Consider the following 27,389-nt stretch of genomic DNA (forward strand, 5'->3'; position numbering starts at 1 on the left):
GCTCGCCGCGGCACGAGACCGTGTGCTCACGGCCGTGCGGTCACGTGCGCGCACGGCGGTCACGTGGGCGCGTTGCTCGCCAGGCGCGTGCCCCCGCCCCGGCGGCGGAGGCCCCTCAGGACAGGATGTAGTCCCGGCTGGGGGCGGCGGAGGGATAACCGGGCGGCGTCAGCTCCCTCTCCGGACCCAGCCGCAGGGCGCGGCGCCTCCTAGCGGGGCCGGGGTAGATTCCGCCGCCGCCGGCTCCCTCCGTCTCTCTCGCGAGAGCCCCCCCCCCCTCCCGCTCCGCGGGGTTATGTAACCCGCCCGTCCGCCGCCGGCGGGGCGCGGCTCGCGGGGCGGGATGGGGGCCAGGCCAGCGGGAATCCACCGGGGCCCGGGCCCCCTCCCCCCCGGGGCGCGGCCCCCTCCCCTCCCGCCGGACAATGAGTCCCGTATGCTAATGAGAGTCTCGCGTCACTTCCGCTCTTTCTCGGCCGCCATCTTGGCCAGGGCAGGTTCTGGGCAGGAGGGACCCGGCTGTATTGTCTGCAGGGCGCCCAGGGAGCCCCCCCCCCCCCCGCCCCGGAGCCCCACACCCCCCGCCCCGGGGACCGAGCCCAGTGAAGCCGCCGCCGCCGCCCCCGCCCCCCCGGGACCCGCTCACCATAGGCCACCCCCCGCACACTCGCCCCCCCGCCATCCAGCCCCCTTTGTCTCCCCCGCGCCGCCGCCGGCTCCGCTCCGCCCGCCCGCCCAGGGACCCGGGCGGCGCCAGGGAGGCACCTCTGCGCACCCCCACCCCCAGCCAGAGGTGCCGGGGGAGCGCCCGCCCTCGCTGCTGAGGAGAGCCCCAGTCAGGTAGGTGTGTGCGTGAGTCCGCGGTCCGACCCGGGCGGGGGCAGCCCCCGCTCGCCCGCCCCCTCCTTCCCTCCCTCCCTCCCTCCGCCCGCGGTGCCGCGGCCCCCCGGTAGCCCCGGCCCCCCCAGCCCCCGCAGCCCCGGCGGCGGGGCGGGAGTCCCGCGCCCGCCCCGAGGGGCAGGAGCCCCGCGCCCTGCCCGCTGCAGCCGGGGGGCTGCGGAGTTGGCAGGCGGGCCCCCTCCCCCGGCCGCACACATGTTGAAGAGACTTCGCCGCCCCACGGAGGCCGGTTCTGCTCCGGCCGGCTCCGGGGACCGCTGCGCTGCCGGCTTCCCTCCCGCCTGCCCGGGGCCCGCGCGGCAGATGCGGTCCCAGCCTCCTCCCTTCCCCCTCCCGGTAGGGGGGACCGCACACGGATGTGTCCCGGGAGCGGCAGCGATGGCGAGGGCCGCCTCGGCTGTGAGGCGGAGCGAACGGGATGATGAGGCGGTGAACGGGTCCGGCATCCCGGCGCTGCCTGCAGCGTGCCGGCAGCCGGGCGCAGGTCCCCGCCGGCCGAGTTGGCGCTGGAGCGAGGTCGGGGAGCAGCGCTGGCTGCCGTGCGATGAATGGGGAGCAGCCTCCCTCCGGCAGCCGCGGTGCCTGCCCGCGGGAAAAGGCGCGATTCGCCGCTGGTATCCGGAGCCGAGCACCGGCTGCAGGATGGAGCAACGTTGAGTCACCCATCCTTTCCCTACCCTGGGCTATAGTTACCGACACCCGCTGCTCAGACAAAGGCGGGGGAAATAAAACCCTGGAGCCTCCTCGGCCGCCGGGAGCTGCACCCCCCTTGTCACGCACCCCCTTCACTTGGCGGCTGCAGCCGAGGGGGCCGGGGGGGGGGGGGGGGGCGGCGGGATTTCCAAAACAAGTACCACGGCGTACGCGGTGCCGGTGGTGCCCCTCCACACCCCCCCGTTCGGTCGGTATTGTTGCTCCCGGTTTATGGCCGTGGAAGAAAAATACCAGCCCCCACCCAAAATGCACCGCAGCCCGGTGGCGGCGCGGCGTGCGGGCGGGAGGCGGCAGGGGGCGCCCTCCCCTCGCCGGGCAGGGCTGCGGGGGGCGGGGGAGGCCGGGGCGGCCGCTCTGCGCGTTCTGCGGCCCCGCCGCCGGGCTGCCCGGGCCCGGCCCGCTCCGGCCTGCCGCTGCCACGGGCCGCCCGCCTCCCGGCCGGAGGGCAGCGCGGGGCTGGCGGGGCAGAGGGGGCGGGGGGAGCCCGCGCTGGGCGAGCGGACGCGGAGCGCGCGGGGGGCCGGGCGGCTTGGCAGGGCTCGTACGCGAGGCGCGGGGGACGGCGGTGGTTGTGTCTGAACTTGGTCGTGGCCCGCGGCGCCGTTTGCTTTATGAACTTGCATGGCTCTTCCGCGCGTCCTGAGCGCATGGCTGCAGCGGCAGAAACTTAGGGTGTGAGGCGTTGCTGAAGCATCGAGTGCTTTGTCTGGGCCTGAGGCGAGAGTCCGGCTAACGGCGCTTTGACGTTTTGGTATTCCTTGTGTGTTGGGTGTATTTAAGCCATTCGGTAGGTGTGAAAGAGGTTTTCACTCCTTTTAGAGAAATTCCCTTTTTTTTTTTTTAAGGTTGTTTTTACTAGCTATACTTCTATTTGTTTTCGTTACTATTTTCTATTTCTGTCTGGAGGCACAAGGTGTGAGGTAACGGAGACGCACGATTCCTACCTGTCAGGGCGGCACGGACCAACCTTAGCTGCTGCGTGCTGCAGGCCACCAGCGTTGTTCCCTCTTGCAGGGTCTCAGCTTCTTGGAAAAACTTTCACCTGGGGACTCTGGTAACTGTAATAATTACAAGTTGCCATCCTGCTAGGAGAGAAAGATGGATCGTCCTCTTTAAAAAACAGAAAAGCTTCTCTCTTTTTCTTTTTTCTTTTAATAACAAAACAAGCCAAAGCTTGGTTCCTTTTCAGATGTGCGTTTGCAGATGTTGGGCAGTAATTTGATATCAGCAGATCAACATCTAATGTGATACGTCTTGAAATCTTAAAACATTAAAAAGAGACAACAGAAATGTACTATTGTTAATCAGATTGCACTTGAAGCTGATGGGTTGTAACATGCTGTTACCTTTCCTGAATATTATTACAGTAAATACTTAAATAAACTTCAGTCAAAATAGAGATGCCCTTTTTGACACACCACAAATAACTTGTTCTCCAAAAGTAATACTAAGCTAAATGTTTTTGTACTATTTTTTTAATAGTAAGCTGCCCTTTACTAAATTTAATACTACTTCCTAATTAACTTCTAAAAACTAGGTTTTGGTATCTAATAGAAATGAGTTGCTTCCAGTGTTTGGGGACAACTCTCAGATATTGCAATATTGATATATTTTTAGTCCCCCATTATTTAAAAAACCCACCTTTTTTTAACTTGATGGTCCATCAGACAAGTTTATAGAAAGCATCTCCTAAGGTTCCTACTATTTATGCTCAAAAGTGTATTGTGTGGAACTACTAGAGTTTGAAAGTCATTAAGAGCTTGTAAGATCACTTGTGTTAAGTTTTAGGAGGAGGTGTTGTTTGGATAGGCGGGATGGGGAAGGTGAAAGGTGGCTGCCTTTGCCTGTAGGCAAGACAGACAAGTGGTGAGCAGCGCCTGCTGCTCAGAGTGCTTAGGGATGAAAAACCTTCACAGGAGAGGAACTTCTTGACTCTCGGGAAAGTTCCTGCCCTACAGCGTTAAGCGTCAGCTGCACAAACAAAGCATCTAGGAAGACTGTATGTGCTCTTCAGGATGAGATGAATAACTTGATTTTTTTTTTCTGTATACGTAGGGTAGAAGTTACCAGTTGTCAGAAGATGCCCATTAGCATTTTCAGAATTGGTATGTGTCACTTACAGTGGTATATTACAACAGCATTTTAATTAAGCTTTAATAGTATAAAGTATCATTTGTTAGGTACTTGCCAAACTGAACTCTACAGTTACTGAAATCACTATTAAATTCTAGATGAATGCATGCACAAATTTTCTGTGGAAGGTAAGTTGTGCTTCTGACACACTGCGGAGTGAATAATAGATGATTTTTCCCAATCCAGCTTTACCACTCCATATTAATAGTGATTATTGAAAGTAAATATTAAAATTTAAAGTAGCATTCCTGGAATACATAACCATATCAGAATCTTATCAGTAGTCAAAAGTCATATTGTCCAAATGTGTATTTTATAACTTTTTATTAAGATGGCAGCTGATTTGATTGATGTGGAGAAAGAAATTGGAGCAAATGATTTTGTGGGAGCAAAGACAGTGCTTGTGGGTTAATGTATTTACTTTGAGGTGGCCGCAGATAAGATTTAGCGGCTTGATAGGAAGTTTATGGGGGTGGGTTTGTTTTGGGGGTTTTTTTGTTGTTTTGTTTGTTGGGGTTTTTTCCCCAGAAAGGGGAGGTTACTCCACTACTCGAAGTTGGTTTAAAAGAGACAAAATGTTATACATCAGGAGTGAACAAGCCAGTATCGGATAGGATGAGGATCGTAGCCTAAAGTCTGCAGGGCATGGGTGCCAGGAGAGAGGCAATGCATAGCTGTAGGGCTGCAGTTGATGGCTGATCAGGGTGGTCCGCAGGTGTCATTTAATCTGCCGTATCTGCATGGGCAAAAAAGATTGGGTATTTTTTAAATTAGTAGCTCAGCTGAATTTGTATATTAATAATGCTATGTTTGCTGGGAATTTTTTTTGAGATGTGTGTAACATGCTTGTTTAAAAAAAGATAACAGCTATGTTGGCCTGCATCTAAACAAGCATTACAGTATTTTTGATTACATTAAATTAAGATCTACTCTATGCTTAGATTATTTTATATATATATTTTTATATATATAGGGTATATTTTTTATTAACATAATTGTAACGGTGTAACTGTTGATGTGGAGGGAGTCCTGCTTATATAAATAAATATGTTGATACAAGTGTGTGTTTCCTAATAATAGTATAAGCTATGGAGATGCGAATAAAAGGTGTTGGTCTAAGGATAGTGTAATGTAAATGTCTGTATATGCATTGGAAGAAGAAAAACTGATTATGTTAATGTAGTTTTAAAAAGAAATCCTGTACCTTCTATATATGTGGAAGCTTTGTTTTGACTCACCTGACACATTTTGGGAAGAATGCCTTGTTTTCCTGGTCAGGATGGCCAAATTGACCTGTCCATTTTTGGCTTTCAGGAAGTACTTAGATCTGGTATAAAAATCAAACGTGTTTTAGACTTGAATAGTCATTTTTAGAGAGAGTGTAACTCTTATTTATCTACCTGAGGGCCATATGCCTCAAGGCAAAAACTACATTGTTCAAAAACTACATTGTTCAGAGCTTCGCCATAGCTAGCTGATGTTGAAAGGCAAACGTGAGGCTCGAATTTAGTATCTCACTCTTATTTCACATTAGTGCTTTTGAATGTGTACGACGGTTGATGGTTCTGAATAAGAGTGGAATAAATACCATTTTTTCTGCAGTGAGTCACTTCAGTTACCACCATTTATATCCTTTTTTTTTTTTTAAGGTGGCATTAAAGATGATTTGGATGAGAACTGATAGTGGCTGTTGGTCCTAAACCTGTGTAGTTGACTCTCTGAACACCTCACACCTGCAGGTTTTTGGCTATCCAGATCGTGGCAAAATGTTTCATTTAAAATCTACTTCTCAAGTAGTATATAAAACAATTTGCAAGAAATAGAAATCAAGTAATTGTGTAAACAGCCTGTCCACTGAAGTAATACTCTCGAGCTCATCAAGTCATTTAAATGTAGTAAAGGGCATGCTCTCAAGCCTGGCTTCACTCTTTGATGTTTCTTCCCTACCCCCAGCTTCTCTTCTCTCTTTCACGCCTCAGCCTTCAGGCATTCTTTCTTTCACCCCTCTTTACCTGTTCTGTAAATTGATTTCTGATGTGACTCTGGATCTGATAGTTCTTAGCCTGAGCTGCAGGCTGGCCAAGAAGTTGTTAGTGTTGCAGATTCATAGCAGCAACAGTAAGGGGGCAAAATGTCTCTTGAAATCTAACTAGGCAAAATGATTGTCTTAAAATGCTTTTTTCCCCTCCCTAAAAAGTCAAACTGAAGTTTGTGCTCTTTCTTTTTGTTTTGTTTCCCTATTCCTGCTGCTGCTGCTATGAAGCCTTTTGAATATCGAAGGTTCCTGAGTCAGACCGAAGACAGCAGTAGCTGAGGTGGATTAACGCTGGAATGTAGTCAGGGATTGGAACACTTGGGAGCTATGCTTAGACAGAAAGGGAAAGAGGTAAGAAATGTGAAGTGGTAAGATTGATTTTAAGCTCGTTTACAGACTTTACCCAATCATGTAACGCCAGCATTTGTGCATAGCCGTGTGAAGTGGTAAGGCGAAGGAAAAACAATCAGCATCAGCCTCCTTCACCGACTATTTTTACACTTTAAATACTTAGATGCTAGCCAGTTGACGAGATCCCTTCAGTATCTAGTATATCAATATCTTCTGTCTGAGAAAGCCTGTATTGGCAGGGTTTTGGATGAGCTTGTAAAAGTATTTGTATGCTCTCTTTTGTTTCGTTGATTTGTTCTGCCACTTAACACCAGCATGCAAGCAATGCATTTTACTAGTTAGGACACAGTAAGGGATGCAGTTTCACTGTTGGTTTAAATACGTCTGTGTTTGTGCTGCCCCTGGAAGGAATGGTATGAGCCACACTTCCCGCCACCTGCCTTGGGTGCGTGGAGGAGCTGCTCTGCCTGGAAAACACTCCTTTGCAGTTGGATCGGGCCTCCTCTGCTCTGGCTGTTGGCACAGTGGTGATGTCAGGAAAACATGACACAAAGACGACGAGACTATGGTTTTCACTTGCAATCTGATCTGATTGCAGTTTCACAATCAGTGTAATCCAATCATAAATTACGTGTATATTGATTACATGCTTTGTTTTTGCACGTTTTACAGAGACTTCTGTCCTGCTTTGTTTAATTATCCAACTGTTTTTGTGAGGTTCAGGTTGAAAATTTCAAGGGGATTCTTGATTTAATTGAAATGGTAACTGGTAATTCATGAAACATGCTTATATTTCCAAAATATTTTTTATTCTGGGATCGTTCATGCTTATCTGCAATCTAGATGAGGATTCTTCTGGAATTGTAGAGCATATTTATGCAGCCTTTTTTCCTGATCACTGAAGTGTGGATATCATGGTGTAAGCAAATAATATCCTTTGTGCTTCAGTGATCTTCATCTTTCAGCAAGATGTGCAGGCTTTATTACATTTCAAACTGAAACCTTTAAGAAATAGCCCTAAACAAGTGAGGCTATCATATTGAGTATGTTTATTACATATTGATTTCGCTGCACATATGTGATGCATATAAACGTTTCTCTTTTGAGATCTTGAGCAGTCACAAAAGATATTATTTAAGATGGCAATAGGTGGTAAGCCTACTTTTTGAGCTGCTAGTGCCTCCAATTTAAATTTCTTATACACTGAAGTATAGCGTGCCCTAGAGAATGGATGCAATTTAAAACTGCTTTTCAGAATGCAGTAGAGATTGCCAGAATTGCTGTGGGTTTTATCATGCATGTTCAAAGATCCTTCCTTAGAAAATGTTCAAATTTAGCTAACAGCATTCTTTAACATACTTCAGTCTATGTCATCAAAATAAGAAAACCCAACAGAAATTCCCAGCAGAGTGTAAGGTAGCAGATTATTCATCAAGGAGAGAAATAAGGAGTCGTGGTTCCCAGAGCAATTGAAATTTGGCCATTTTGTCTTTTATATTGGGGCATAGAAATTACATGGTGTACAGAACTTTTACTACTAAACAAAAGTTGATAAGGAAATAGTTAATTCCCTTTCAGTTTTGCAGTTAGTGTACACACCCGCCAGATGGAGCTTCTGGCACCAGTGGAAAATTCCAGAAATCAAGCAAGAATGAGAAGTGTGTGACTGACTTAGAAGATCCCTGTCTGCTGGACTGCAGAAGATATTTTTTAACCTTTAAATAAAAAAATCAATGGAGAGTAAGACAAACCAGCCTTACTGATTCCTTTCACTAGAACTGTCTTCCATAGAAGTTTTTCCTCCGATGGGAAGTTGGAGTTCTTAGTGCAAGAGTCACCAAGCTGAAGCTAGACAGTAAGCTCCAAAAAAAGAGATAAAACAGTTTCGTAAGCCCTTGCTGAGAATGGCTTGTAACCACTGAAACAGCATGTTAAGGTCTTTAGCCTAAGACTTTCCTCCAGAGGATTTTAAGTGGGGTTTTTTTAGTACCACGTTTTAGATGGACTTCTCTAACACCCTGTGTAAATATTCTTCAGGAGAGAAGTGGAGTGAAATGTCCTTTTTGTTGGACACACGACTTGAAATTTTTTTTGGAGGCAGCTGATTTAATCTCTGGAGTGATTTTCAAATATTTCTAATTTCTTTGTTTGACAAAGGGACTTTTAAGAAATAGACTGTTTGACTGTGAGGGGGAGTTGGGGTGGTTTCATGTGCACAGCGCTGCAGAAGTTTTACAATGCTTTGACCAGATAGCAAAATACTTTTGTTGATTTCCTTCAGTTCCAATCATCTTAGTTTTAAAACAAAATGTCAGATTTTTTCCAGAGGGTTAGATTTGGGTTTTCTGTTCACTTTATACCTTTCTAATGTGCCTGGTCAGTTTGTGATATAGACACAAGTTAAAGGACCTTGGATACAGACACAAGTTAAAGGGCTTGCTTGGGGGTTTGTCCTCGCTGGTGTGCTAGCATAAGGTTGAATTCAAGTGCTGGGTCTAATGTGGCAGCTGTGCACACACAATTCACTAGTTGGAGTTGAGAGGTGTTTGTTAGACCATCACTTTACATGGGCAGAAGCTTGGTGTTGCACATAGTTGAGCTGATCAGGCTGAGGAGGTGCTCGCTGTTCAAAATGTTCAATGAGAATAGAGTGCTGGCTGTTACAAAACAGCCTCCGTCCTGGGATTATAGCGGACTTGAAAAATGAGCCCTTAGTTGTCTGGTATTTCAGATGTGCTGTTAAACTGCAAATCTCATTACCTTCACAGGAGATGTGGGTGCGTAGCCCTGTGAAAACTAGGCCAGCAATGCTTAAATGAGGAGGAAAGAGTTCAACAGAAGAAAGTGAAAATGCTTAGTGATAGTCATGTTGGGAGTAGACTCTTTTTTCACTCAGTGCAGGGAGGGGAGATATTTAATTGCAACTCTTACCTTTTCAAGGAAGTTTTTGGTACTTTTCAGTTCTTCCAACTTCTCTGTTCTCCCTGATGACTCTGCTCCTGATATTTTTTATTTGCTCACTCTTCCCTGAGATACCTTCCTGCTTCCTGACTATCACTCTTCCTTGCTCAGCTGTCCTGGAACTGTCAGGTCCCAGAGTCCCAGCCTCTACCTTCCTTGGGACAGGCCATCCTTGTCCTTATGTGAATATAGAATATTGTACACCATCATACTATATAGCATCATTTAACCTGCATACAGGGGGAGGCTGCTTTTCTATTGCTGTGGGAACCATAGGTTAATTTTCTTGCATGTTTTTCTTACCTTCTAAGAGATTTCATTCAATGTTGCACTAACAGCCGCCTTTGCAAATCTATTTCATGGCTGGCCTTCTAGAGCATGCTATTAAATGCAGTTAGCTCGGCAAATTGTTAAAAGTAGACCTTATTTTAAATGCAGTTGGAATAGGGAGATAAAAAGCACAGTATCAAGAAACTTAACATTCTTGTTTCACTTCGTCCAGGAACATACAGCTGCTGTCAGCTCCGATATATGCTACTACACTGTGCTGTTACATGTAAACCAAGAAATTCTTCAACTTAAAATACTAGCAAAATAAGGGCTAAAATAAAAGAATTTTGGATTATATAAAGTCAGAAGAGTGCCAGATGCTTGATGATTCTTGTCAGCAACACAATGCAGAGAAATGATACTCAGTTGTTGGGAGGCCCAGTGTGGGACGAAGAACTTCCCTGTGCTCAGTATGTGTATCTTCAGACAGATGCACTAATTGTCACTGATCTGCTCTCAAGGCTGATTGGTCCTCACCCGTTGCTTTCTGCAGTGAGGATCCAGCGGGAAAGCGGCGATTTGGACTGGATAGAGATACAGGGGCACAAATTCTACTTTCTAGTTAGAAAATAGTCCAGTAGGAAACAAAATAACCCATCAACTTTACCTATTTGAAGATATGGCTAGTGGTCTTGTGATATTCAGTTTTGCCTCAATGTGAAGTATTTTAAGAATTTTTCCCTTTTTAAATTTCTTAGAACATTTTAGTATCGTCTGCTGAAACCATACTTGCTGAAGAAAATCAGTACTTTAAGATGTGGATGTTCTGTCTGAATAATCAACAGAGGTTAAAATCAAACCATTTTAAACAGTAAAAACCCTTATTACTTGGAAAAGTAATTATAAATGACTCAACAAATTTTGCTTTTATAAACTTTAGATTTGGTTGTTCCAGACTTCATGATACTAATGTTATGTCTTGTGTTTCCAGTCTGTTCAAGACTGAGTTTCTGTCCATGGGTGATGTGAGTTGAAGAGGTATCAGTCTTCCTACAGAAGCATAACCATGTACATGCCATTACCCCAAATGGTTTCCTTCACATCCTCCTACCAGCAGCATTGTAACTGAAAATTTTAATCTGAATGCTCCCCAAATGAATGTATGTCCCTAGGGTTGGGGCTGACTGCCATGTCACCTGTTTGATCTCCTGTAGTCTGAGAATTTCAGGTGGGGCTGTGTGTGTGTGGGAACCTTCTAGGAAAAAGTACTTGTATTTTATTAGTACCTCATCTATACAGGGTGCAGTGATGCTGCTGGTACTAATAGCTCCGATGAGCTGTGAACTGAGGTCCTAACCACTTCATTCAAAAGGTTTTATGAAGTGTGAATAGGAGCATTTTGTCTCTGTATCCTGCTGGATATCTGAATTGAGTAACTTGAAATGCGAGCACCAAAATATTCCTCAGGTAGCATCACCCAGCGGAATCTGTTGTTTAAGCCACAAACCTGCTAAAACCCTGCAGCACTGTTAACTTGCTGGAGTGCACCCTACAGTAGCTCCGTGTCAATAAAGGTACCGTAAATGTGGTTTGTAATTAGCTTTGGAGTCCTTCACAGTGAAACGTACGTTATAAATGTAAGATTGCCCTTATTACATTTCTTATCTCTTGTCTTTAACGCTTTGTTTTGTACAGCAGGATATGATCCTTCTTCTATGTCCGGGCTTTGGCCTCACACAGTAGGTGTAATATAATCGCTGAGGTGGGCGTTCTGGAAGGAGAATTATTTTTGGAGGCTTTTGCATGAAACTTGTCCAATGAGTCTGAGACGCCCAAGCACCATTAATTTTGGAGGTAAATGCCTCATAATATGTACTGAATAGATTGGGAAGAGTTAAGGTTTTCATTTGGCAAAGTATGGGCAAAAAATAGTTGAAAGGATAGTTCTGACTGTTTACTTCTGACGTTTGGACATTTTGAACTTAAAGGAACACCAACTTGAACTCCAGAAAAACTGGAGATGTGGGAGGCTTTGAGCTCAATCAGTCTAGCAGCTTCAATGCATATTACTTAGTTTCCTGGTTTAAATATTTTCTCCCTCTTTTGGTTTATAAAAACCAACAGAGGCAAAAGTGAAAGATGATTTTGACTACAAGACTTCAGACTGCCTGAAGTACTCCCTCATGCTGAAACAAACTGGGGAAAAATCTGTGACAAGTGATATGGAAGTTCAAAGATACATAACTTAAGTTGGATGTCCCTTTAAGTTATTTCTTGGAATCTGACATTTCTTGTTTGAATCTCAATTAAAATGTTTAATTTTGGAAATTCAACTGAAATTTTTTTATTAAGATATTTTCTATCATTTGTTTATAAATCACTGTCGAATGAGCTGGGATATGTATAAAGGGAGGGGAGGAATACTATAGTTAACAATGAAAAGATAAAGCCAAATGGGGGGGAGGGGGCAACAACAAAACAAAAAACAAATGAAAGAAAATATAACAATGAGTCCCAAAAGAGTTTTTTAAAAATGACAGATTTTCAATGTCAGTGCTTGCCTTGGGCGGGGGGAGGATGGAGGGGAGAATCATTTGCATGAAATATGATTTACTTTAATATGCTATTGTTATTGGAATAAAATCAGGTTACTGATAAAATTATAAAGATAATGTATGTTTAAAAAGTTAATAAGTTAAGCTTGCTCTAGTAAACAACAGTAATGTAGTACTGGCACACAGCTGACAAATTAAAACCATTTTAAAGATTTACAGTGTCTGGGTTGCACTGATGATGTTGATCCTGGATTCTCATTGCTTTCTGATTTTAACGATAACTTACTGAGAAATATTTAATACTTAAAAACAGGCTGTCTAGTAAAGAGCTATCCTACACTTTTTAATGAAGTAATTTTTAGCATAATCTGGATTTTATGCACTAACCTGTTACCAAACTGCATGCATTTTTTTTTGATTATGCTGTTTCACTCTGCTGCAGCCCTTTCCTTTTAGTATTATTATGGATATTAAGAAAATTGGGTTTGAATTATTGGAATGAAAACCATGGGATCATGATACGTACCTAACAAAGGCCATGGACTAGAGTAGTGGGTTTAAGTGTGCGGGCGGTATATTATGTAGCGAAAAGGAACAGCTTTTAGAATAAGGGTTTGAAACATTGCTTTTTCTGTAGGAAAAAGATGGAGTATTGCATGCTGGGAACAAGTGCTTTCCATAAGGTAGCTAAATTTTAAAAGTACATTTGTTTCATTTTGTTTTAGGCTTTGCTTAATTATTCTAATCTAGTAATTTTGTCCTTTCTGCAGTTTTCATTTTGATTAGACCTCTGCAAAACTCTCTTCGAAACAAAAATTCAAAAACAAACAAACAAAAAAACCCCAAACCTGGGCCACAACTGCAGTTTGACATTTCTGAAACATTGCTCAATGTGTACAGAAGAGTATTTAAAGGATATTAGTAATTGTATAAATTATTTCTGTGGTCTGTTTTGTTTTCCATGATTTCAAAATTGCAGATATTAACACCAGTAAATTTAAAAATGTGAATGTGTTGGATGACTACAGAGAAATGAGGAAAAGGAAGCCAATTTGTTAAAAGGTAGTCTTCACTGACACCTCTTTCAAACCAAAACAAAAAACCCCAAATCAGCCAAAAAACCCCAAAAAGCCACACTGATCAGGAACGCCGTCAGCAGAAACTCCAAGTAAAGAGCCCCATTCTTTTTCCCTTTGTTCTTGTGAATAGCAAGACGTAACATACTTGGAGGAAGTTTGAGTAGATGAGTCAGGACTTATTTCATTAACTGCAGTTAAATGTTTTGGCCAGGTTTCCCGAGGAAACAAAGCTTATACAATTTTTTCAGATTGTGGCTTGTCTCCTAATCCCCCCTCCCTCCTCCCAGCCAAGAAAAAAGTTGGCCATTTTCAACCAAATTTGGAAGAGATGGAGGTCTGAAAAGATAAATAAGCACCTTTAAGCTTCATTGTGTGTAGATCTCCAGTAAGAGAAGAAACTAAGGTTTGAACAGTTACAAGTTTCCCTTGCACCTCTCCTATCAGCCTGTTCCTCCAGATGGATGCAGCCATGCCAGGTGGCTGCTGAAAACTGGAGGGGCTGTAGAGGAGGGGAAGGGAGCGTACTGCAGAGGCCCGGGGCTGCCTTCCCAGTGTTGGGTGTGCCACCGCAGAGGGGCCAGCTAGGTGGTGTGCCTGGAGCCCACAGCAACTGAACTTGCCTGTCGCTGTCTAATGTGGAGCTAGCAGAGGGGTATGAAAGAAAGAGAAGACACAGTAAATTATCTTGGCTTAGTATTTGAAGTATTCAGCTCCAAATGAGAGTTGTTGGTGCCTGACTGAGTGCATGTATAGTATATTATTCCATGGATACGATATTATTACAGGTACAGCAGCAGCTCATGATGCCCCGTAAAGCTTTTCTTTCCCAGAAAGAAAAGCAGGCTCGTGCCAGGGAAAGGGATATGTTAAAAAAGAGGAGGAGGCGACAAGACTATCTCAAAAGAAGCGTGGAGCCGCAGAAAAATGCAGAAACAATAAAATGGCACAGGGATGATGAGAAGAGGAGAGAAAATGAGCAAGTTAAGGACAAAGATATCAAGAAGCGGTGGAGACAGGATGAGAGAGAACGACGAAAGAATGTGGACGCTATGAATTGGCGCAGGGAAGATGAGAAGAGGGAAAATGAGCGAGGTAAGGACCAAGAAGGCCAAGAACCAGCAAAGAAAGAATGAGGAGGAGAGGGGGAAAGAGCGACGAAAGGACAGACCTTTTGAAGCAGCAGTGGGGTGATAAGGGGGAGAGGGGGAAAGAGGAGTAAGAACAGTTCCATTTTATAAGCATGTGCGGAAATAACAGAAAATATCAGTCAGTTTCAAATTCATAGGAAATCTGCTTTAATGAACTATAGTTCTTACAGAGCTAATTGTTTTAATAAGACAAGATTGATCCAAGTATAGATGTATACAAACTCAAAGTCACAATGAGATAGAAAAGGCTGGGTTTACACATTGCTTATGAAATTTTTGCACACATGCTCACACCTAATACTTTCTTCAACAGTACAGCTGATAATACTGTGTTTCAGATCACCAAAAAGTTCAGGTTTTCCCCGTCCTCATAATATGAGTAAATGAGAGCATTAGGAAAGGAAGGGTCAGCCAAATGTGCTCATAAGAGAAGGTAAAGCTGATGTTTTGTTTTACTCTTTTTAACAATATGCCCAAGAGATAGTTGTAATTGCATTCCCAGTTCTATTCGGAGGTAAATTGTTTAAAAAAAGTTGTATGGAAGTGTAAATTTCACAGAATGCTTTTAAGAAGCAGTCAGTTCGAGATGCACACTTCTGTGTTATTAGATCTAAGGTATTGGCATCAAATCAGTTGGCATCATGTTTGATTTGATAAGTTCAGCCAACACCTTGGCATCAAATCTGAAAAACTGACACACAGTAGATATTTACATTACAGTAGAAAGACCCCTTCTGAAGTTGCATTTTTATTACATTTTATATAGGATTTTTTTCTCTGGAGTTTTAAAATATTTTTCTTGTAGTAGCCCTAAAACATCAATAGTAGGTTTATGAACTGGCAATGGATTTATAGTGGATGAGAGTCTAGTCTTTTGGAAGTCCTTCTAGTCTGACTTAGAAATGTGAGCCCATAACATGAAAGCGTGATGCCATTGCGCACAGGATGGTAACCTGCTGCCATCCTTGCAGCCGGGGTTGTGGCAGCCCTTTGGGGAAGACTGGGCTGCTTTGCCTGCAGGGTCGCACTTAATCCTTGATGAAATAGTTCCTCTTCTAAACAGTAGTAAAGAACTAGCTATCTGGAAATGAGAAACTGATTGAATATTTTGGATTTTCTGTATTTATCATGTGTTTGCTTTAGGATTAAAGATGTACACTTCTTTTTTACTCCATGAAAGTGTTTTGGCACCCCCGTTTTGACAGTTACAATGAGGCAGCCTGGAAGGACATAGCCAAAACAAGAGAGTTGTGTGATTAGTGTGACTACTAATGCCTATATGGCTGTGTACTGAATGTGGCTGAATAATTTTATTACTCAACAAAACCAAAATAGTCAACATACTGAATGTGCATAAAACTTTTAGTGCTGATCCTTTCAATTGAGCCAAAAAATAAACTTTCAGTGTTTAAGAGGTAAGGTGAGGGGTAAATGTTGCTTATTATGAGTAACTTGATATATTTCATTGTGAGGGGAAAATGCTCTCAAAATGAGTTACCAGTTTTCCACCTCTGTGTTCCTCTGAGGTTTTCATTGTAGGCCTGGGAATCCTCAGCTGGTAAAATAAATTGTATGTCCAGAAAATTGATAAAAGCATGTTAAAAAAAAATTGTTTCCAGGAGCCTCATTTTTATTTCTATAACTTTTTTCTCTCTTCTGCATTCCTAATTTTCACTCGATACTCACTAGGAAAGTTTAACTTTGTAGTTTTCCTTTTTTTGATTGCTGCTTCGAGCTGTTCTCAGCTCTGTGAACTTAAACTGAGAACTATGTTCATAAAATTTCCAGAGGAAATAAATGGAATAGCCAGATAGTAACTTTCCAGTTATTCCTCTAGTATCGTTAGCAATGTTGACATCATACTTTTCTTGTATGGGGGAAAAGTAAAATTAAAAAAATCATGTATTCCATTGCCGTAGTTCTGCCAGGGGACAGGTACATCAGAAGAATCAGTGGCCACTGTAAATTAGGACACCTAGCTTGCTGACAGGTTTGAGATGCCTGAATAAGATGTACCAGGGACTAGGAGGTTTCGTTTCTAGCTTTTAGGGATCGCAGAACTGTTTTTTACTTGCTGTTTCACAGTGATGCTCTTTACAAACCTTGTTCAGTGAAGACATCTTCCTCAGTTAAACATTTAGGGTCACCTACAATGCTGTGCTTGCTGGTCGTGGAAGGCTTTCCTGATGGTACTGGCAGTGTGGTAGTAAGGAAATGGTGTAATCCTCAGTTAAGCATAAAGAGAAGAAAACCTGTAGTAGGTTTTGTAGAAGACCTAGACGGGTGCTGTCTTGGTTCCTTTACACAGCAAGATTTTCTTCCAGATTATTTCTTTAGGTCTTTAAAACTATTCCTGGATGAAAACCACCATTTTACTAACAAGCCTGTGACATTAGAAATATATTGTACTTGCTGCTTGTTAGAACTGTAGCAAAGCTCAAACATGAAACAAGCATACTTGGAATAACATTGTCCAAAAATGAAAATAACACGATGAGGTAGATTTGGAATGATTGCTGAAGATTTTAGTTGAGAGAAAAAGGCTGTCTTGTTCTGAAACTGCATATTTCCCAGATCAGAATAGCATTGTTACCTTGTGGCTGCTTTGAAGCTGTACCCCAGGAGATCCTCTAGTTCGTTGTTCTAGGTGAAGTTGGCAGAACAGTCTGATGTCCATTACCCAATGGTATCAAAGGTGGCAGGCTGCAAGACAGCTCTTCTGATGAGGTCCAAAATACAAAAGACCGACTGGAGAATTAAGATTTTGGTTAAACTAAAATAGAAATAGCTTTTGGAGCGTAAAGACAGGTGGAAGGTTTCTTTTTTATCACCTCTGATAATTTGACCGATAAGGGTTTTTTCTCTTTTTCCTTCTTGTGTTCCTTACCCTCTGTCCTGGTACGTACCTTCCTGCAAGGTCATAGTTCTGAAGTTGTGAATACAGTGTATTGTGTATGAGATCGGTACGTCCCTCGTCAGGGAGGATGTTTGCACTGGGAAAAATAAGTAGCATAGGAAAATATGAACTGTTGCAATATAGAACGCCAAAACAGGCATGCAATATTGTATTTTACATTAATTTTCCAGTTAATTGCACAGTAATCTTTTTTTTAACTCCTCTCTTGATGCAGTTTTCTAGGTGGTTCCAGTCCCTCGGTAACTGATGTGTTAAAGGGCTGAACTGCGTGGCCATGTTGAAGTGCTTGAAGCTGGTACAGTGAGGATAGTTTATTAAATGCTAAAAGTGGTTTTAAAATCACTTAGAGTAACATGAGGATGTGTCAGACTTCACATTCTGGATGTTTTTAGAATAGTGACTGCAATCGTTTCCATCTGGGATTTGAAGTACTAGTAAGGGTACCAAGTTGAAGAGGTAACGTGGAGTTGAAAGTCACTGCAAGTCTATCTAAATGCTAAAATCCGTTTTTTAAAAAATGATATGTTGGGGTTCGTTGAAACTTCTCTGTGACTATGCGGTGGTTAATTTTGGGTCTAGACCTCGCTTCCTTTCTGCTTTTTTTGTCATGCCATAAAAATTACAAGTCTTGCTTTCCTGTGTCTTAAGATATTTGCACTGTTAAGTTCCTAAAACTAAGCAGAAATTTTTTCTATAAATTTTTCTGTTCCCTTGAATTATGTTTTTTCCTGAATATTGTTCCTGAGAGCATTTCAAGGTGTTACACAGTTTTTTTCCCCCTATTACTATTTTCTTTTACCAACTACAGCTAACAAGATTAGAAAATTGAGGGAAAGAGCCTTTTGCTGTGAAGCAATACTAACCTTGCAGGGAGGTCCCTTTTTTATTACAGCAGTGAGTATTTATTACCTGAGTTCTTTGAAAACACTGAAGAAGCCTTTGATTTTAAACAAATGAGGCACAGTGGTGGTGCCTCTTTGGGCCTGCAGTTTTAGTTGCTTCCTAAAACTTGGACATAATTACTAATTTAAATCAATCGACCTATATTATGTCCTGGTCCATTCCCATTTCAGGACGTGATGCTGTTGAATGACCTGAGCTGCTGGTTCCTGTAGACTTGTCAAACTTCAGAAGTCTGCAGTCATTCTATGCCCCAATTTAGAGGTTAGAAGATGGCGCATATCAGAACTGCACTTTAAATTCTTCCTTCTTGGGACTCCTGTAGCCTGTCAAAAGCCAAAGCCAGTCCTTTGGTTCTCCCAAGCACAATACCATGCACACACTTTGGGTTCTGTGAACTCTCTTAACTGTTGTTCCTCTGCTTATCTTGCAAATACTCCTTGCTTTTTCACAAAACCTTCCCTCCCGACCCCTTCACATTTTTGGATGAAGATGTGAGAGTCCTTCATTCAGGCCTTTCTGTTAGTTCGAGGGCACTAGCTGGGAAACTTGTCTTAGCTTTTAGTGGATGCTTTGCGTATGGCTGTTACCCATTGCAGTGGAATAGTACTGCATGAACTTCGTCTAAAATAGGTCTTTGCATCTCCAAATTGTGACTATGAAAACTGAAGTACAGTGTTTCTAATTTAGTAATGATATTTTGCTCTTTTATAGCTTGTCTTTTCTGCTTACATTTGGCTACTCAGTTATTCTAGGAATCGGTACCTGGCTGTGGACTAGACCTTTGTGCTAGGTACTGCATAAACACAAGAGCAAAAGAAGGTTCCAAATATTTCTTACACAGTCTGCTTATTTTACCATTATTTTGTGAGTGGTACAGTCAGACATTTTTTGTACAAGCACACTAACGATGAGTGAGATCTTATTAAATGAGTCTAATTTTTCAGAATTTCTTATAATCTGTTTTCTTAGGCACCTGCAGATACTACCTGGATATTTCTAGTAAGGGCATCGTTGGTCTTGTTTTTAAGTCATCATTTATTCTCTCCACCCAGCACTTCAGTGTAGATTGATGTGTAATTCAGCTTGCGAACAAGCGCTTCCCAGTGTATTTGTAGGTGGGACCCAAGTCTAGAAGCAGGAAACAGGAGGGCAGACACAAACTTAATTATTACTATGTTTGCTGAGTCATGAACTTGAAAATAGCTGGTTGACTTAGAGGCAGATCTCATTATTCCAGTTACTTAATGAGGATAAATGCTCAGGTTTCTCTGTAGAATTAGTTTTGCTGATCATAAATGTGATCGTCTTTATTTTTCTGTGAATGTGTGTACAGATGCACGTTCCCTTACGAAGAAAAGTTTTATAATTATTAAATATCTAGAACATGTGCAGGAATTCATAGGATAGAGTAGAACCATGCAGGAAAATAATAAAAATAAGTTATACTTTGGCTGCTATAAAACAGAATACATGGAAATACAGGATGTCCTGCTAACTAGAGTCCTGTGCTGGAGTTGTCATTGATTGCGTGGTATCATCTCAGGATAAATTAATTCCTCCTTTATTTAAAAAAAAATGCTGCTGAGCTTCTTTTGAAAGCTACTTTGAGATCTCAGAGAGAACTTCTGTATTGAGCCTGTAGCAGTAGGTAAGTAGCACTTCTTTAACCATCAGGAGCTGGTAACTGATAGATGCGTAAAGCTTGAGCTGCTTGTGCTTAGTGAAAAGGCTTGTGCCTTTCATTTGTTTTCACTGAAGTGCAGTGTATTTAAGACTGTTCACTTTTGGCATTTTGGTAGAAAAACAGGAGAAACAGCATTAAACTAAACTACGGAAAGATCAGATGGTCTGTGACCATTTATTATGGGCACCCTTCCCTGTGGGGGTGCTGGATGTAGCGATAGCTCCAGTGCCAGAGAACAGTGGTGGGTTTGTCAGCGCTGGCTGCTGCGTTCCCTAGTATTGCGTTCTGCTAAAAGAATTCCTTAGATCAGCCTCAGAGCTCTGCCAGCAAGAAGAGGTGCTCAGGTGTCCTCTCTTACACACCAGCTTCTGGCCAGATAAAGGGTACTTCATTTCAAGAATAGCATTAATGTCTACATGCTGATTGGAGACGCTTCCTAATCCCGACTGGTTTAATGTCCACGTTCAGAGATGCGCCAGCAGTGTGTTTTGTATCTGGCAATTACAATTGGAGTTACTTGCTGTAAACAGAAGTGAATGGAGATGCTAAAAGCTCTTTTTGTTGTCACAAACCATGCTAATATCAGACTGTATCTGGCTCTCCACTAATGATGATTAAATGGTTGAGAAACTTCCTACGTAAAATGAATTGTACTTGTTTAAGGATGAGGTTTTTATTAAGTTTAGGTGAGTTGGATTCAGCTGTCCAGCAGAATTTGCAAAGTAAGGTTGATCTTCAGTTTTCAGATGTGAAGATCTAATTATATCCTCTATTGTGATGTGTTGTGATAGGAAGATCTTGATAATTTCTTGTCTTGAAGACTGTGAGGCAGGCAGAAGGGCAGAGGCAAGAAGATGTTGCAGGTAGAATAGAGACCTTGTTTTCAGGCAGTCCTAAATAATTTGCTTTATCATTTGGATTTATGTATATTTGACGTGTCCAGGTATATTAGACACAGTAATTAAGAGAAAGCATTTGATTCTTTTGGTGCAGAAGTTTAGTGGTGTTTTGTACTAAAATAAGCTATTGTTAATAAGCATTATTTTGAGACTTGCGTCTGACTTTCAAGTTTACAAGTGATTATTGCCTAAAGACAAACTCTGCACTGACTCTTGCTTTGTCATGGAAAAAAGGATTTCTTTACAAGCGAAATGAGTATATTCTTTAAGTGGGGACTTTGGTTTTAAAGAAAGCAGCACAGCTTGCTAGAAGCTTTAACACGTAACATTTTCAGGCACTGATGTTTCTACAGTTGATATTAAGAACTTGAGTTATTCTGGAACAAAATCAGTAGGACATTATTGCCTGGGATTTGAAGTTTACTTGAAAATATTCATTCAAATCCTGAGCATACTTGACTATGCTGCTTCGTATAATTTTTGATGAAAAAATTGAGCATGCAGGTAGCTACAAAGACCGAAAGCATTGCTGAACCAACGCAGTACAGAGAGCGCAGTGCTTATTCAGCTGCCTTTAGAGAAAAGGAATTACTGGAGCCATGATGAATTTCTTGGCTACGCTGTTGTTCTATGAACTGCAGCAGCAAGAACTCTTAATAAATGCATGTTCTTGAGTTAAAAAAAAAAATACTGTGCTTTGAAAGCAAACTTGTGTTACTTTATTGTAGCTTAGTGTTACAGATCCATGTTTCCCAATTCTGGTTAGGGAAGGGAGGGAATAGGATGTTAAGAAAGGATATTTTCTTTCCAATTTGTGACCTGTGTTTAAGGATATAAATCCACTCTGTGCACTATGCAGTATTTTTTTGTTTTCCTATTAATACAGTTCTGACATAAGTCAGATCTGTTGTAAGTCATGAGAAAGAGCACCAGTGGGCTCAGCATTGAACGCTATTGCATAGTGAGTGGCCTAGGAGGAGAAACGGCAGGTTGGAGTTGTTTTTTCTGTCTGGAAATGTTGAGCTTCACTCACTTTCAACTACAGATCAAAAATAGAGAAAATGCTACTACTTGGAAATTGCAGATAGGACACAACCTTACTAAACCATTTGCATTAATCAATAGACTAGTTAGGAGTTTAAATTCTAAGGAAATGGCTTTTTTTCCCATTAGTCTTTATCATCTTTTAAACTAATTTGTTACTAATAACTTCACAAAATTGGCATTGCTTACCCTCAGCCTGGTTGTTAAATATTTTCAATTACTATTCATGTCTTTAAAATGGACCTGGCTCAACTTTTAGCTGTTTTAGATATTGTTTTTACAATTGAAACAAAGTTGCAACCTTCAAATAATATTTTTAGTCAAGGAGACTTTAGTTTTATTTGTTGAAGTAACTAAAGCAATTGTAATATTGCCCTGAAATATGTAAATGTACTCTTTGTGGTCTTGGGTTTTTAATAGAACAGTTTCTCCATACAAATTCCTGTTTGCAAGGTAAATATCTGTTACTGTTTTCAAAACCTCTTCCACCATTTATGTGCTTATACTTTGTCATAAATGATACTATTTTTATTTTACTTCATCCCAAAGCACGTTAAGTAATAGTACAAATAACAGGATATAGCCTCTGCCCAGAGGTGCTTACCCAGTAAAACTGATAGCACAGTATGGGCAAGGACAGGTGGGAAAGCAGGGTGGAACGTGGCATGTTCTGTAGTCACTTGATCGAAGCCTAATACAGGTACAGAGTTACAAAATCTTACGTAGGTAGAAAGTATTTTTCTGAAACTTCTCTTGAATGTGTGCCTTTAGAAATAGCTCTAGTACAAGAAAAAGGGACGTGTGGATAAATTAAAACTTGATCAGAAAATCTGATAAAGGAACAATAAGCTTGAACACAGATTTTGATAAAATAACTGATTTGCCTGAGTCAGGTTTCAAAGCAACAAGAAGTTTGATACTCAAATTTAAACCATATTTCCTAGTCCTTTATGAGGATTTTAAATAATTCACTGGGCAGGAGTGAGCAGCACGCTGAAAGGATGACATGAATCACTAACTATTCGAACAATCACACTCACTCTTGCGTAGGGAGGGAGCATGTCTTAGGCCTGGATATTGTTTATGATTTGTAAAAGAGTAAAGATGAGCAGCAGGAAAAAAGAGCAGTTCATGATTTCCCATACAATATCATTAGAGGGAATAACTGGGAAGAGAGAGTAGTTTTCTGCCATGATCTATTTAATCCTTGCCTTCCCCGAGATGGAAGGAGTGCCTGTACAAGTGCTCTTCATGGCTTGATTAGGGCTCGTATTTGGAGACTTGAAAGTGACTCTACCTGTAAGGTATTTCACTAGAATGCTAATTCTGTGTACTTCTATGGTAGCTTGAGTTTCCCTGAAATGAAAGGTGCCAGAAAAGATACAGAACATAGCTACTTTTCATGTGAACTTGGTTCTAAATCTTTTCCAATTCTAATCCTTTTCACTGAGACTAGAGTTAGCCAAATAAATTGATATACTTGCATTTAGAGTTTTGTATGTGAAGAAATCAAGATGTTTTTGATTAAATTCTCTTAAAAGTCTTACTTGGAGGAAATGAATACTGAACATTGAAACACTTTTTTTTCTGGCCTATGTTCTTTGAAAATGATTATCATTAGTCAATCTGCATGATGTGTCAAGTAACTTCGTTATTGCAAATACTATAACTGAGTAATTTGGAATCCCTGATATTTATAGACAAGGTCTAAACTTTTTTTTTTTCCTTTGGTTTCCTAGTTTTCACAGGGATGTTAAAATGATGCTATTTGCTTCTGTGGTAATCTGGCAGTGGCCAGCCTGATATGAGTACCACAGTCCTTAATGATCAGAGTTGCTTTGGTACATCTGAACATTTTCCTGTACATCTTTACATAAACTTGGGCTTGTTTCCACTTAGTTTCTAATTTATAGTTGTGATATGAATCCTAAATGTCATGATAGCTTTCTGCTCTTACCCAGGAGCTATTTCTGAGTCCATGAATTTGAAGAGACTAGAGCGTAGCAACACGTGGTAGCAGCACTACTTGTAGATTATGAAGCCAATTGAGGTGGTTTGTATTAGCACTGTTACATGCAGAACTTTTCAGTTTTGTTTATTTCTGCAAGTAAACAGTGTCGTTGGTGGGAATTGTGTAATAGTAAGTTGTTAGTGACTGTCTTAAAGCATTACCTAGTAAAAGTTCGTAGGAGTATGAAAAAGGCTAGTGTGTAAACAGACAAGTAGCACTGTAAGGAGTACGCATGATAGTGCGTGTAGAAGGGCTGGTTTGGTCAGACAGTTCTTGTAGTCACAATCCATATCCTTTGTACTTTGAGAAGATTTCATAGTAAGCTCTTTGTAGCTTAGCAGTTGCCCTTGATCTCATGATAAAAGGGGAGAATTTTCATCTAACTCAAATATTTAATGGCTGCAAATTTCTGTTAACTCTGCATTCTAGGCTTCTGCTTGAACGTGTTAAAAAATACTTTCAAGCTTCTAACAACAATGAAGTGTCACCCATTTTTAGTTGATGTAGGTAGTCTTTGGCCTTACAGCGGATTAATTTGTTGATACAAATCAAAGCTTTTATTGTTCAAACAAAGCACTATTTCTGAATTGGCTCATGGAAATATTAATGACCAAAAATGCAGCTCTTCTCTTCTGGGGTGACTCTCTTTATGCAGCAGGCATTGGACCATTAAAGCCTAGGGAACAAGTTCACAACTCTGGCACATTCTTGCTATTTAAGAAGCTTCTTCCCCTTCTTTTTGAGCAAAGCCTACCTTTTTATTGCTGGCTCCACCCCCTCGCTTCCAAAAGGATGGTTCCTTGTCAGGGACTTCCACATTTCTGCCATTCTGCACCTTCCGGAAGTGCAGATGACTCAATGATGATGATGGTTCTGTAGCTGAGCAAGCGCTTACTGTAACGATAGCGGCACGCAGACTGAGAACTCCCGCACACACAAAATAAGACTAGTTATTAGCGTTTGGAAGAAATCTTCCTGGTAATGGTTGACTCTGGAATCCACACGTCTTGAAAATATAGACTTCCTTTTAGCTGGATACCCCCAGTCATTAACAGACATTAATTGGAATTGGCTGTCTCTGTGTGGGAACCGAAAGGGAGGATTGTCTTGTAGGCTGAAAATGTCCAGCTACACTTCAGGTGTTAAGCCATCTCTTGTACCTTTTCCAGTGATTTGTATCTCTGAAGGGCTCTAACCAAGGTCTCAGGCCCCATCGTAATGAAAGAAGAACGTATGCTAAGCAGCTTGTCAGCCATTGAAAGGTATAAATGCAGTGAATGGAGGAAACAGTATTAATTTCTTATCCTACCTACAGTGGAATGCAAGAAGCATCTTTCTCACCAAAGAGATAACTATTAAATCTATTACAAGACTGACAAAGCTTGAAGCTCAACTTAGCAGTTTTCAAATCAGTTAGGATACATATGCACAAACCCTAAATTGAGTTTTTAAGTACTTCAGCATAGGGGGTAAATTTCATACAAATAAAACACTTTTTTTTAAAAAAAGTTATTTCCAGATGCAGCTGACTACTCCTGCAATAGTTGTTAAATCAGTTCTTTTTTTTTTTTTTTTAATTGCTCTCTTCAGTTTGTCAATACCTAGCTTTATGGCCAGCCTCATTTCAGAACAAATCAGACAGAAAATGTGGTAGTTTCTTAGTTAATGGTACAGCTCTGATACTGACTTATGTGAGTAAAAAGAGACAGAAGATTACTAATAATGAAGTGCAACACTATCAGATAAAATGCATTTGACTTAAACCTTTTCTCTTACTTTCTTTTTCAATAGAAACTATGTTCCAACTTCCTGTCAACAACCTTGGCAGTTTAAGAAAGGCCCGGAAAACTGTGAAAAAAATACTTAGTGACATTGGTTTGGAATACTGTAAAGAACATATAGAAGTAAGTATGATACCTCCCAAGTGTTGTAGTTAGAGTTAAAATGCTCCAAAGTTAGTGGGACTGTGAGGTCTGTGGTGTACGACATCTTTTTTTTTTTTTTTTGACTTGTTTCACGAAATGTTAAATTTTTACTGTAACTTTTGAAGGAATCTCCTGTATCCTCCTCTTCCCACACCATGCTCCTCTGTTCTCATCAGCTTCTGAGAATGCTGCTGGGATTCCATTTGAGCCTTGTTCAGGGTTGCTACCCCTGCATTGCTTTTTAAGTTCTGCACAAAGGAGGACTTCGGTAATAACTTGAGATAAAATGTACCTGTAAGCGCTTTTTAGAAAGTTTAGTGGAGACAAGATACACTTCAGGCTGTGACTGACTTGATACAGATTGAAGATAGGTTGTCTTCTGTTTTCATTGGATGCTTAAAAATAGGACTTGCTAACTGAACATTTAGGAATGAAGCAGGAGCGCAGTGTGGTGTAGGATGTGCTTGGGGGACAGAAGATGATTCTGGGGTTTCCAGGAAGTGTTTTCAGTGCTAACAGTAGGTCACCAAGTTAAAAAATTGCTTCTGTACCTGTGTCAGTCCTGGCAGGGAAGGGTTTTGTGCGACTCTTCTGGACAAACTTCACAACTATTGTCTCAAAAGTGCAGTTTCTCTCCTGAACACTGATTTCTGTACCGCCAGTTCACGCACTTGAACTCTCCGGAGTACTCGGCAAATTATGACCCGTTTGCTTTGACTTTTCTGTTAGTGTCTCTTTAAAGAGCATTTAAGTGAGATGAGTAAGAGAAAGAAATGCCAATTCTTTCAAATGTGTGGAGCAAGTATAATTTTTAAGAGTAAAATTCTGAATTGGGACAATGTTACTTTTAGTATTTGTTTCAGTGGAAATGCTATTTTTGAGTCCTCAGGTGCTGCTGACCGATATGCTGAAGATGAAATGCCAAAGTATGTCATAAGATTTTTTTTTTTATAGGAATTGGGCTTCTTGGACATCATACGTGTAGTCAAACATTTAAAACTTTTATCTGAATTCCTGTGTGAAATTAAAGTAATTGAAAAAACCCAAACCCAATCAAACACACACCCCCACCCAAACAAATAAACAAACTTCAGAGTTACGGTAAAGCGTCTGTATGATCTGAAATGTACGGCACTAGCCTAGGAATACTTTTCTCCATGACTGCTTTTGAAAATGGGGCAGGTATGTAACTACAGTCTTGGGTTAATTAGGAGGATGAGTACTGACAATAGTTCTTTGGATGTTTAATGATATTGAGACTGTTCACAATTCTTCCCCTCCAAAGAGGCGCATCTTCAACACCCGCACTTCCTTCAGTTAATAATACCGACTGTTTGCCAGCAGCACTTGAGAGGACTGCATGGATGCTTACGAGAGTTGCTTATGGGAGCAGTTGGTCTTTGGTTTTGATTCTCTCTACTCTCTTCCCGTCTTCCCCTTCTCCAGGATTTTAAGCAGTTTGAACCTAATGACTTTTATTTGAAAAACACTACATGGGAAGATGTAGGACTGTGGGACCCATCGCTTACAAAAAATCAGGTTGGTAATAGTTTATGTTGACACATCTGATTCTGAAGATGGTTCATACTAAAGGGCGTTTGACAAATATGCCAAGAGCTTTTCCTGCAGTTTTACCCATTCATTGATCTTTGCCTACAGTTTGAGGGACAGCAAAAAGCTGCACTTTTTTGGTTTGGTTTGGTTTTTTTGCTTAAGTAATAATCCTGGTCTTTAACTTAGTGGTCCAGATAGCCAAATACTGGAGAACCAATTGGTCAAGAAACCTTACTCGCCCTTTGACAAGTGCATAGTAAGAGCCCATCTGTTTTCAAGCTTAGCACAATTTCATCATCCTTCCAG

At 41.6% G+C, this 27,389-nt stretch overlaps 2 protein-coding genes across 24 annotated transcripts in view; one reads left to right on the forward strand and one right to left on the reverse strand.

Moving 5' to 3' along the window:
- The first annotated feature begins 486 nt into the window (after window positions 1-486).
- Window positions 487-27,389, forward strand: part of ADNP (activity dependent neuroprotector homeobox) — a 34,916-nt gene continuing 8,013 nt past the window's right edge. The window contains exons 1-9 of one of the 22 annotated variants that reach the window (XM_054845578.1): window positions 597-840; window positions 3,670-3,719; window positions 6,011-6,133; window positions 7,712-10,938; window positions 11,060-11,218; window positions 12,557-12,602; window positions 13,784-14,090; window positions 25,396-25,508; window positions 26,976-27,068. In XM_054845578.1, coding sequence (XP_054701553.1) covers window positions 12,564-12,602; window positions 13,784-14,090; window positions 25,396-25,508; window positions 26,976-27,068 — 552 coding nt within the window. In that variant the 5' untranslated portion in view covers window positions 597-840; window positions 3,670-3,719; window positions 6,011-6,133; ... (1 more) ...; window positions 11,060-11,218; window positions 12,557-12,563. Of the gene's footprint in view, window positions 841-2,078; window positions 2,402-3,669; window positions 3,720-5,396; window positions 5,487-6,010; window positions 6,134-7,711; window positions 11,219-12,556; window positions 12,603-12,689; window positions 14,091-25,395; window positions 25,509-26,975; window positions 27,069-27,389 lie in introns of those variants that run through there. The other 21 variants (XM_054845579.1, XM_054845586.1, XM_054845572.1 and 18 more) reach the window with 21 other exon arrangements.
- The window catches only part of BCAS4 (breast carcinoma amplified sequence 4), a 58,351-nt gene continuing 55,109 nt past the window's right edge, over window positions 24,148-27,389 (reverse strand). For both annotated transcript variants that reach the window (XM_054845600.1, XM_054845599.1), the window contains exons 6-7: window positions 24,359-24,498; window positions 24,148-24,280 (exon numbers count right to left, since the gene is read on the reverse strand). In XM_054845600.1, coding sequence (XP_054701575.1) covers window positions 24,197-24,280; window positions 24,359-24,498 — 224 coding nt within the window. In that variant the 3' untranslated portion in view covers window positions 24,148-24,196. The remainder of the gene's footprint in view (window positions 24,281-24,358; window positions 24,499-27,389) is intronic.

The sequence above is a fragment of the Grus americana genome, chromosome 17 (genome assembly GCF_028858705.1).
Source record: "Grus americana isolate bGruAme1 chromosome 17, bGruAme1.mat, whole genome shotgun sequence".
In the NCBI taxonomy this organism is placed as follows: Eukaryota; Metazoa; Chordata; class Aves; order Gruiformes; family Gruidae; genus Grus; species Grus americana.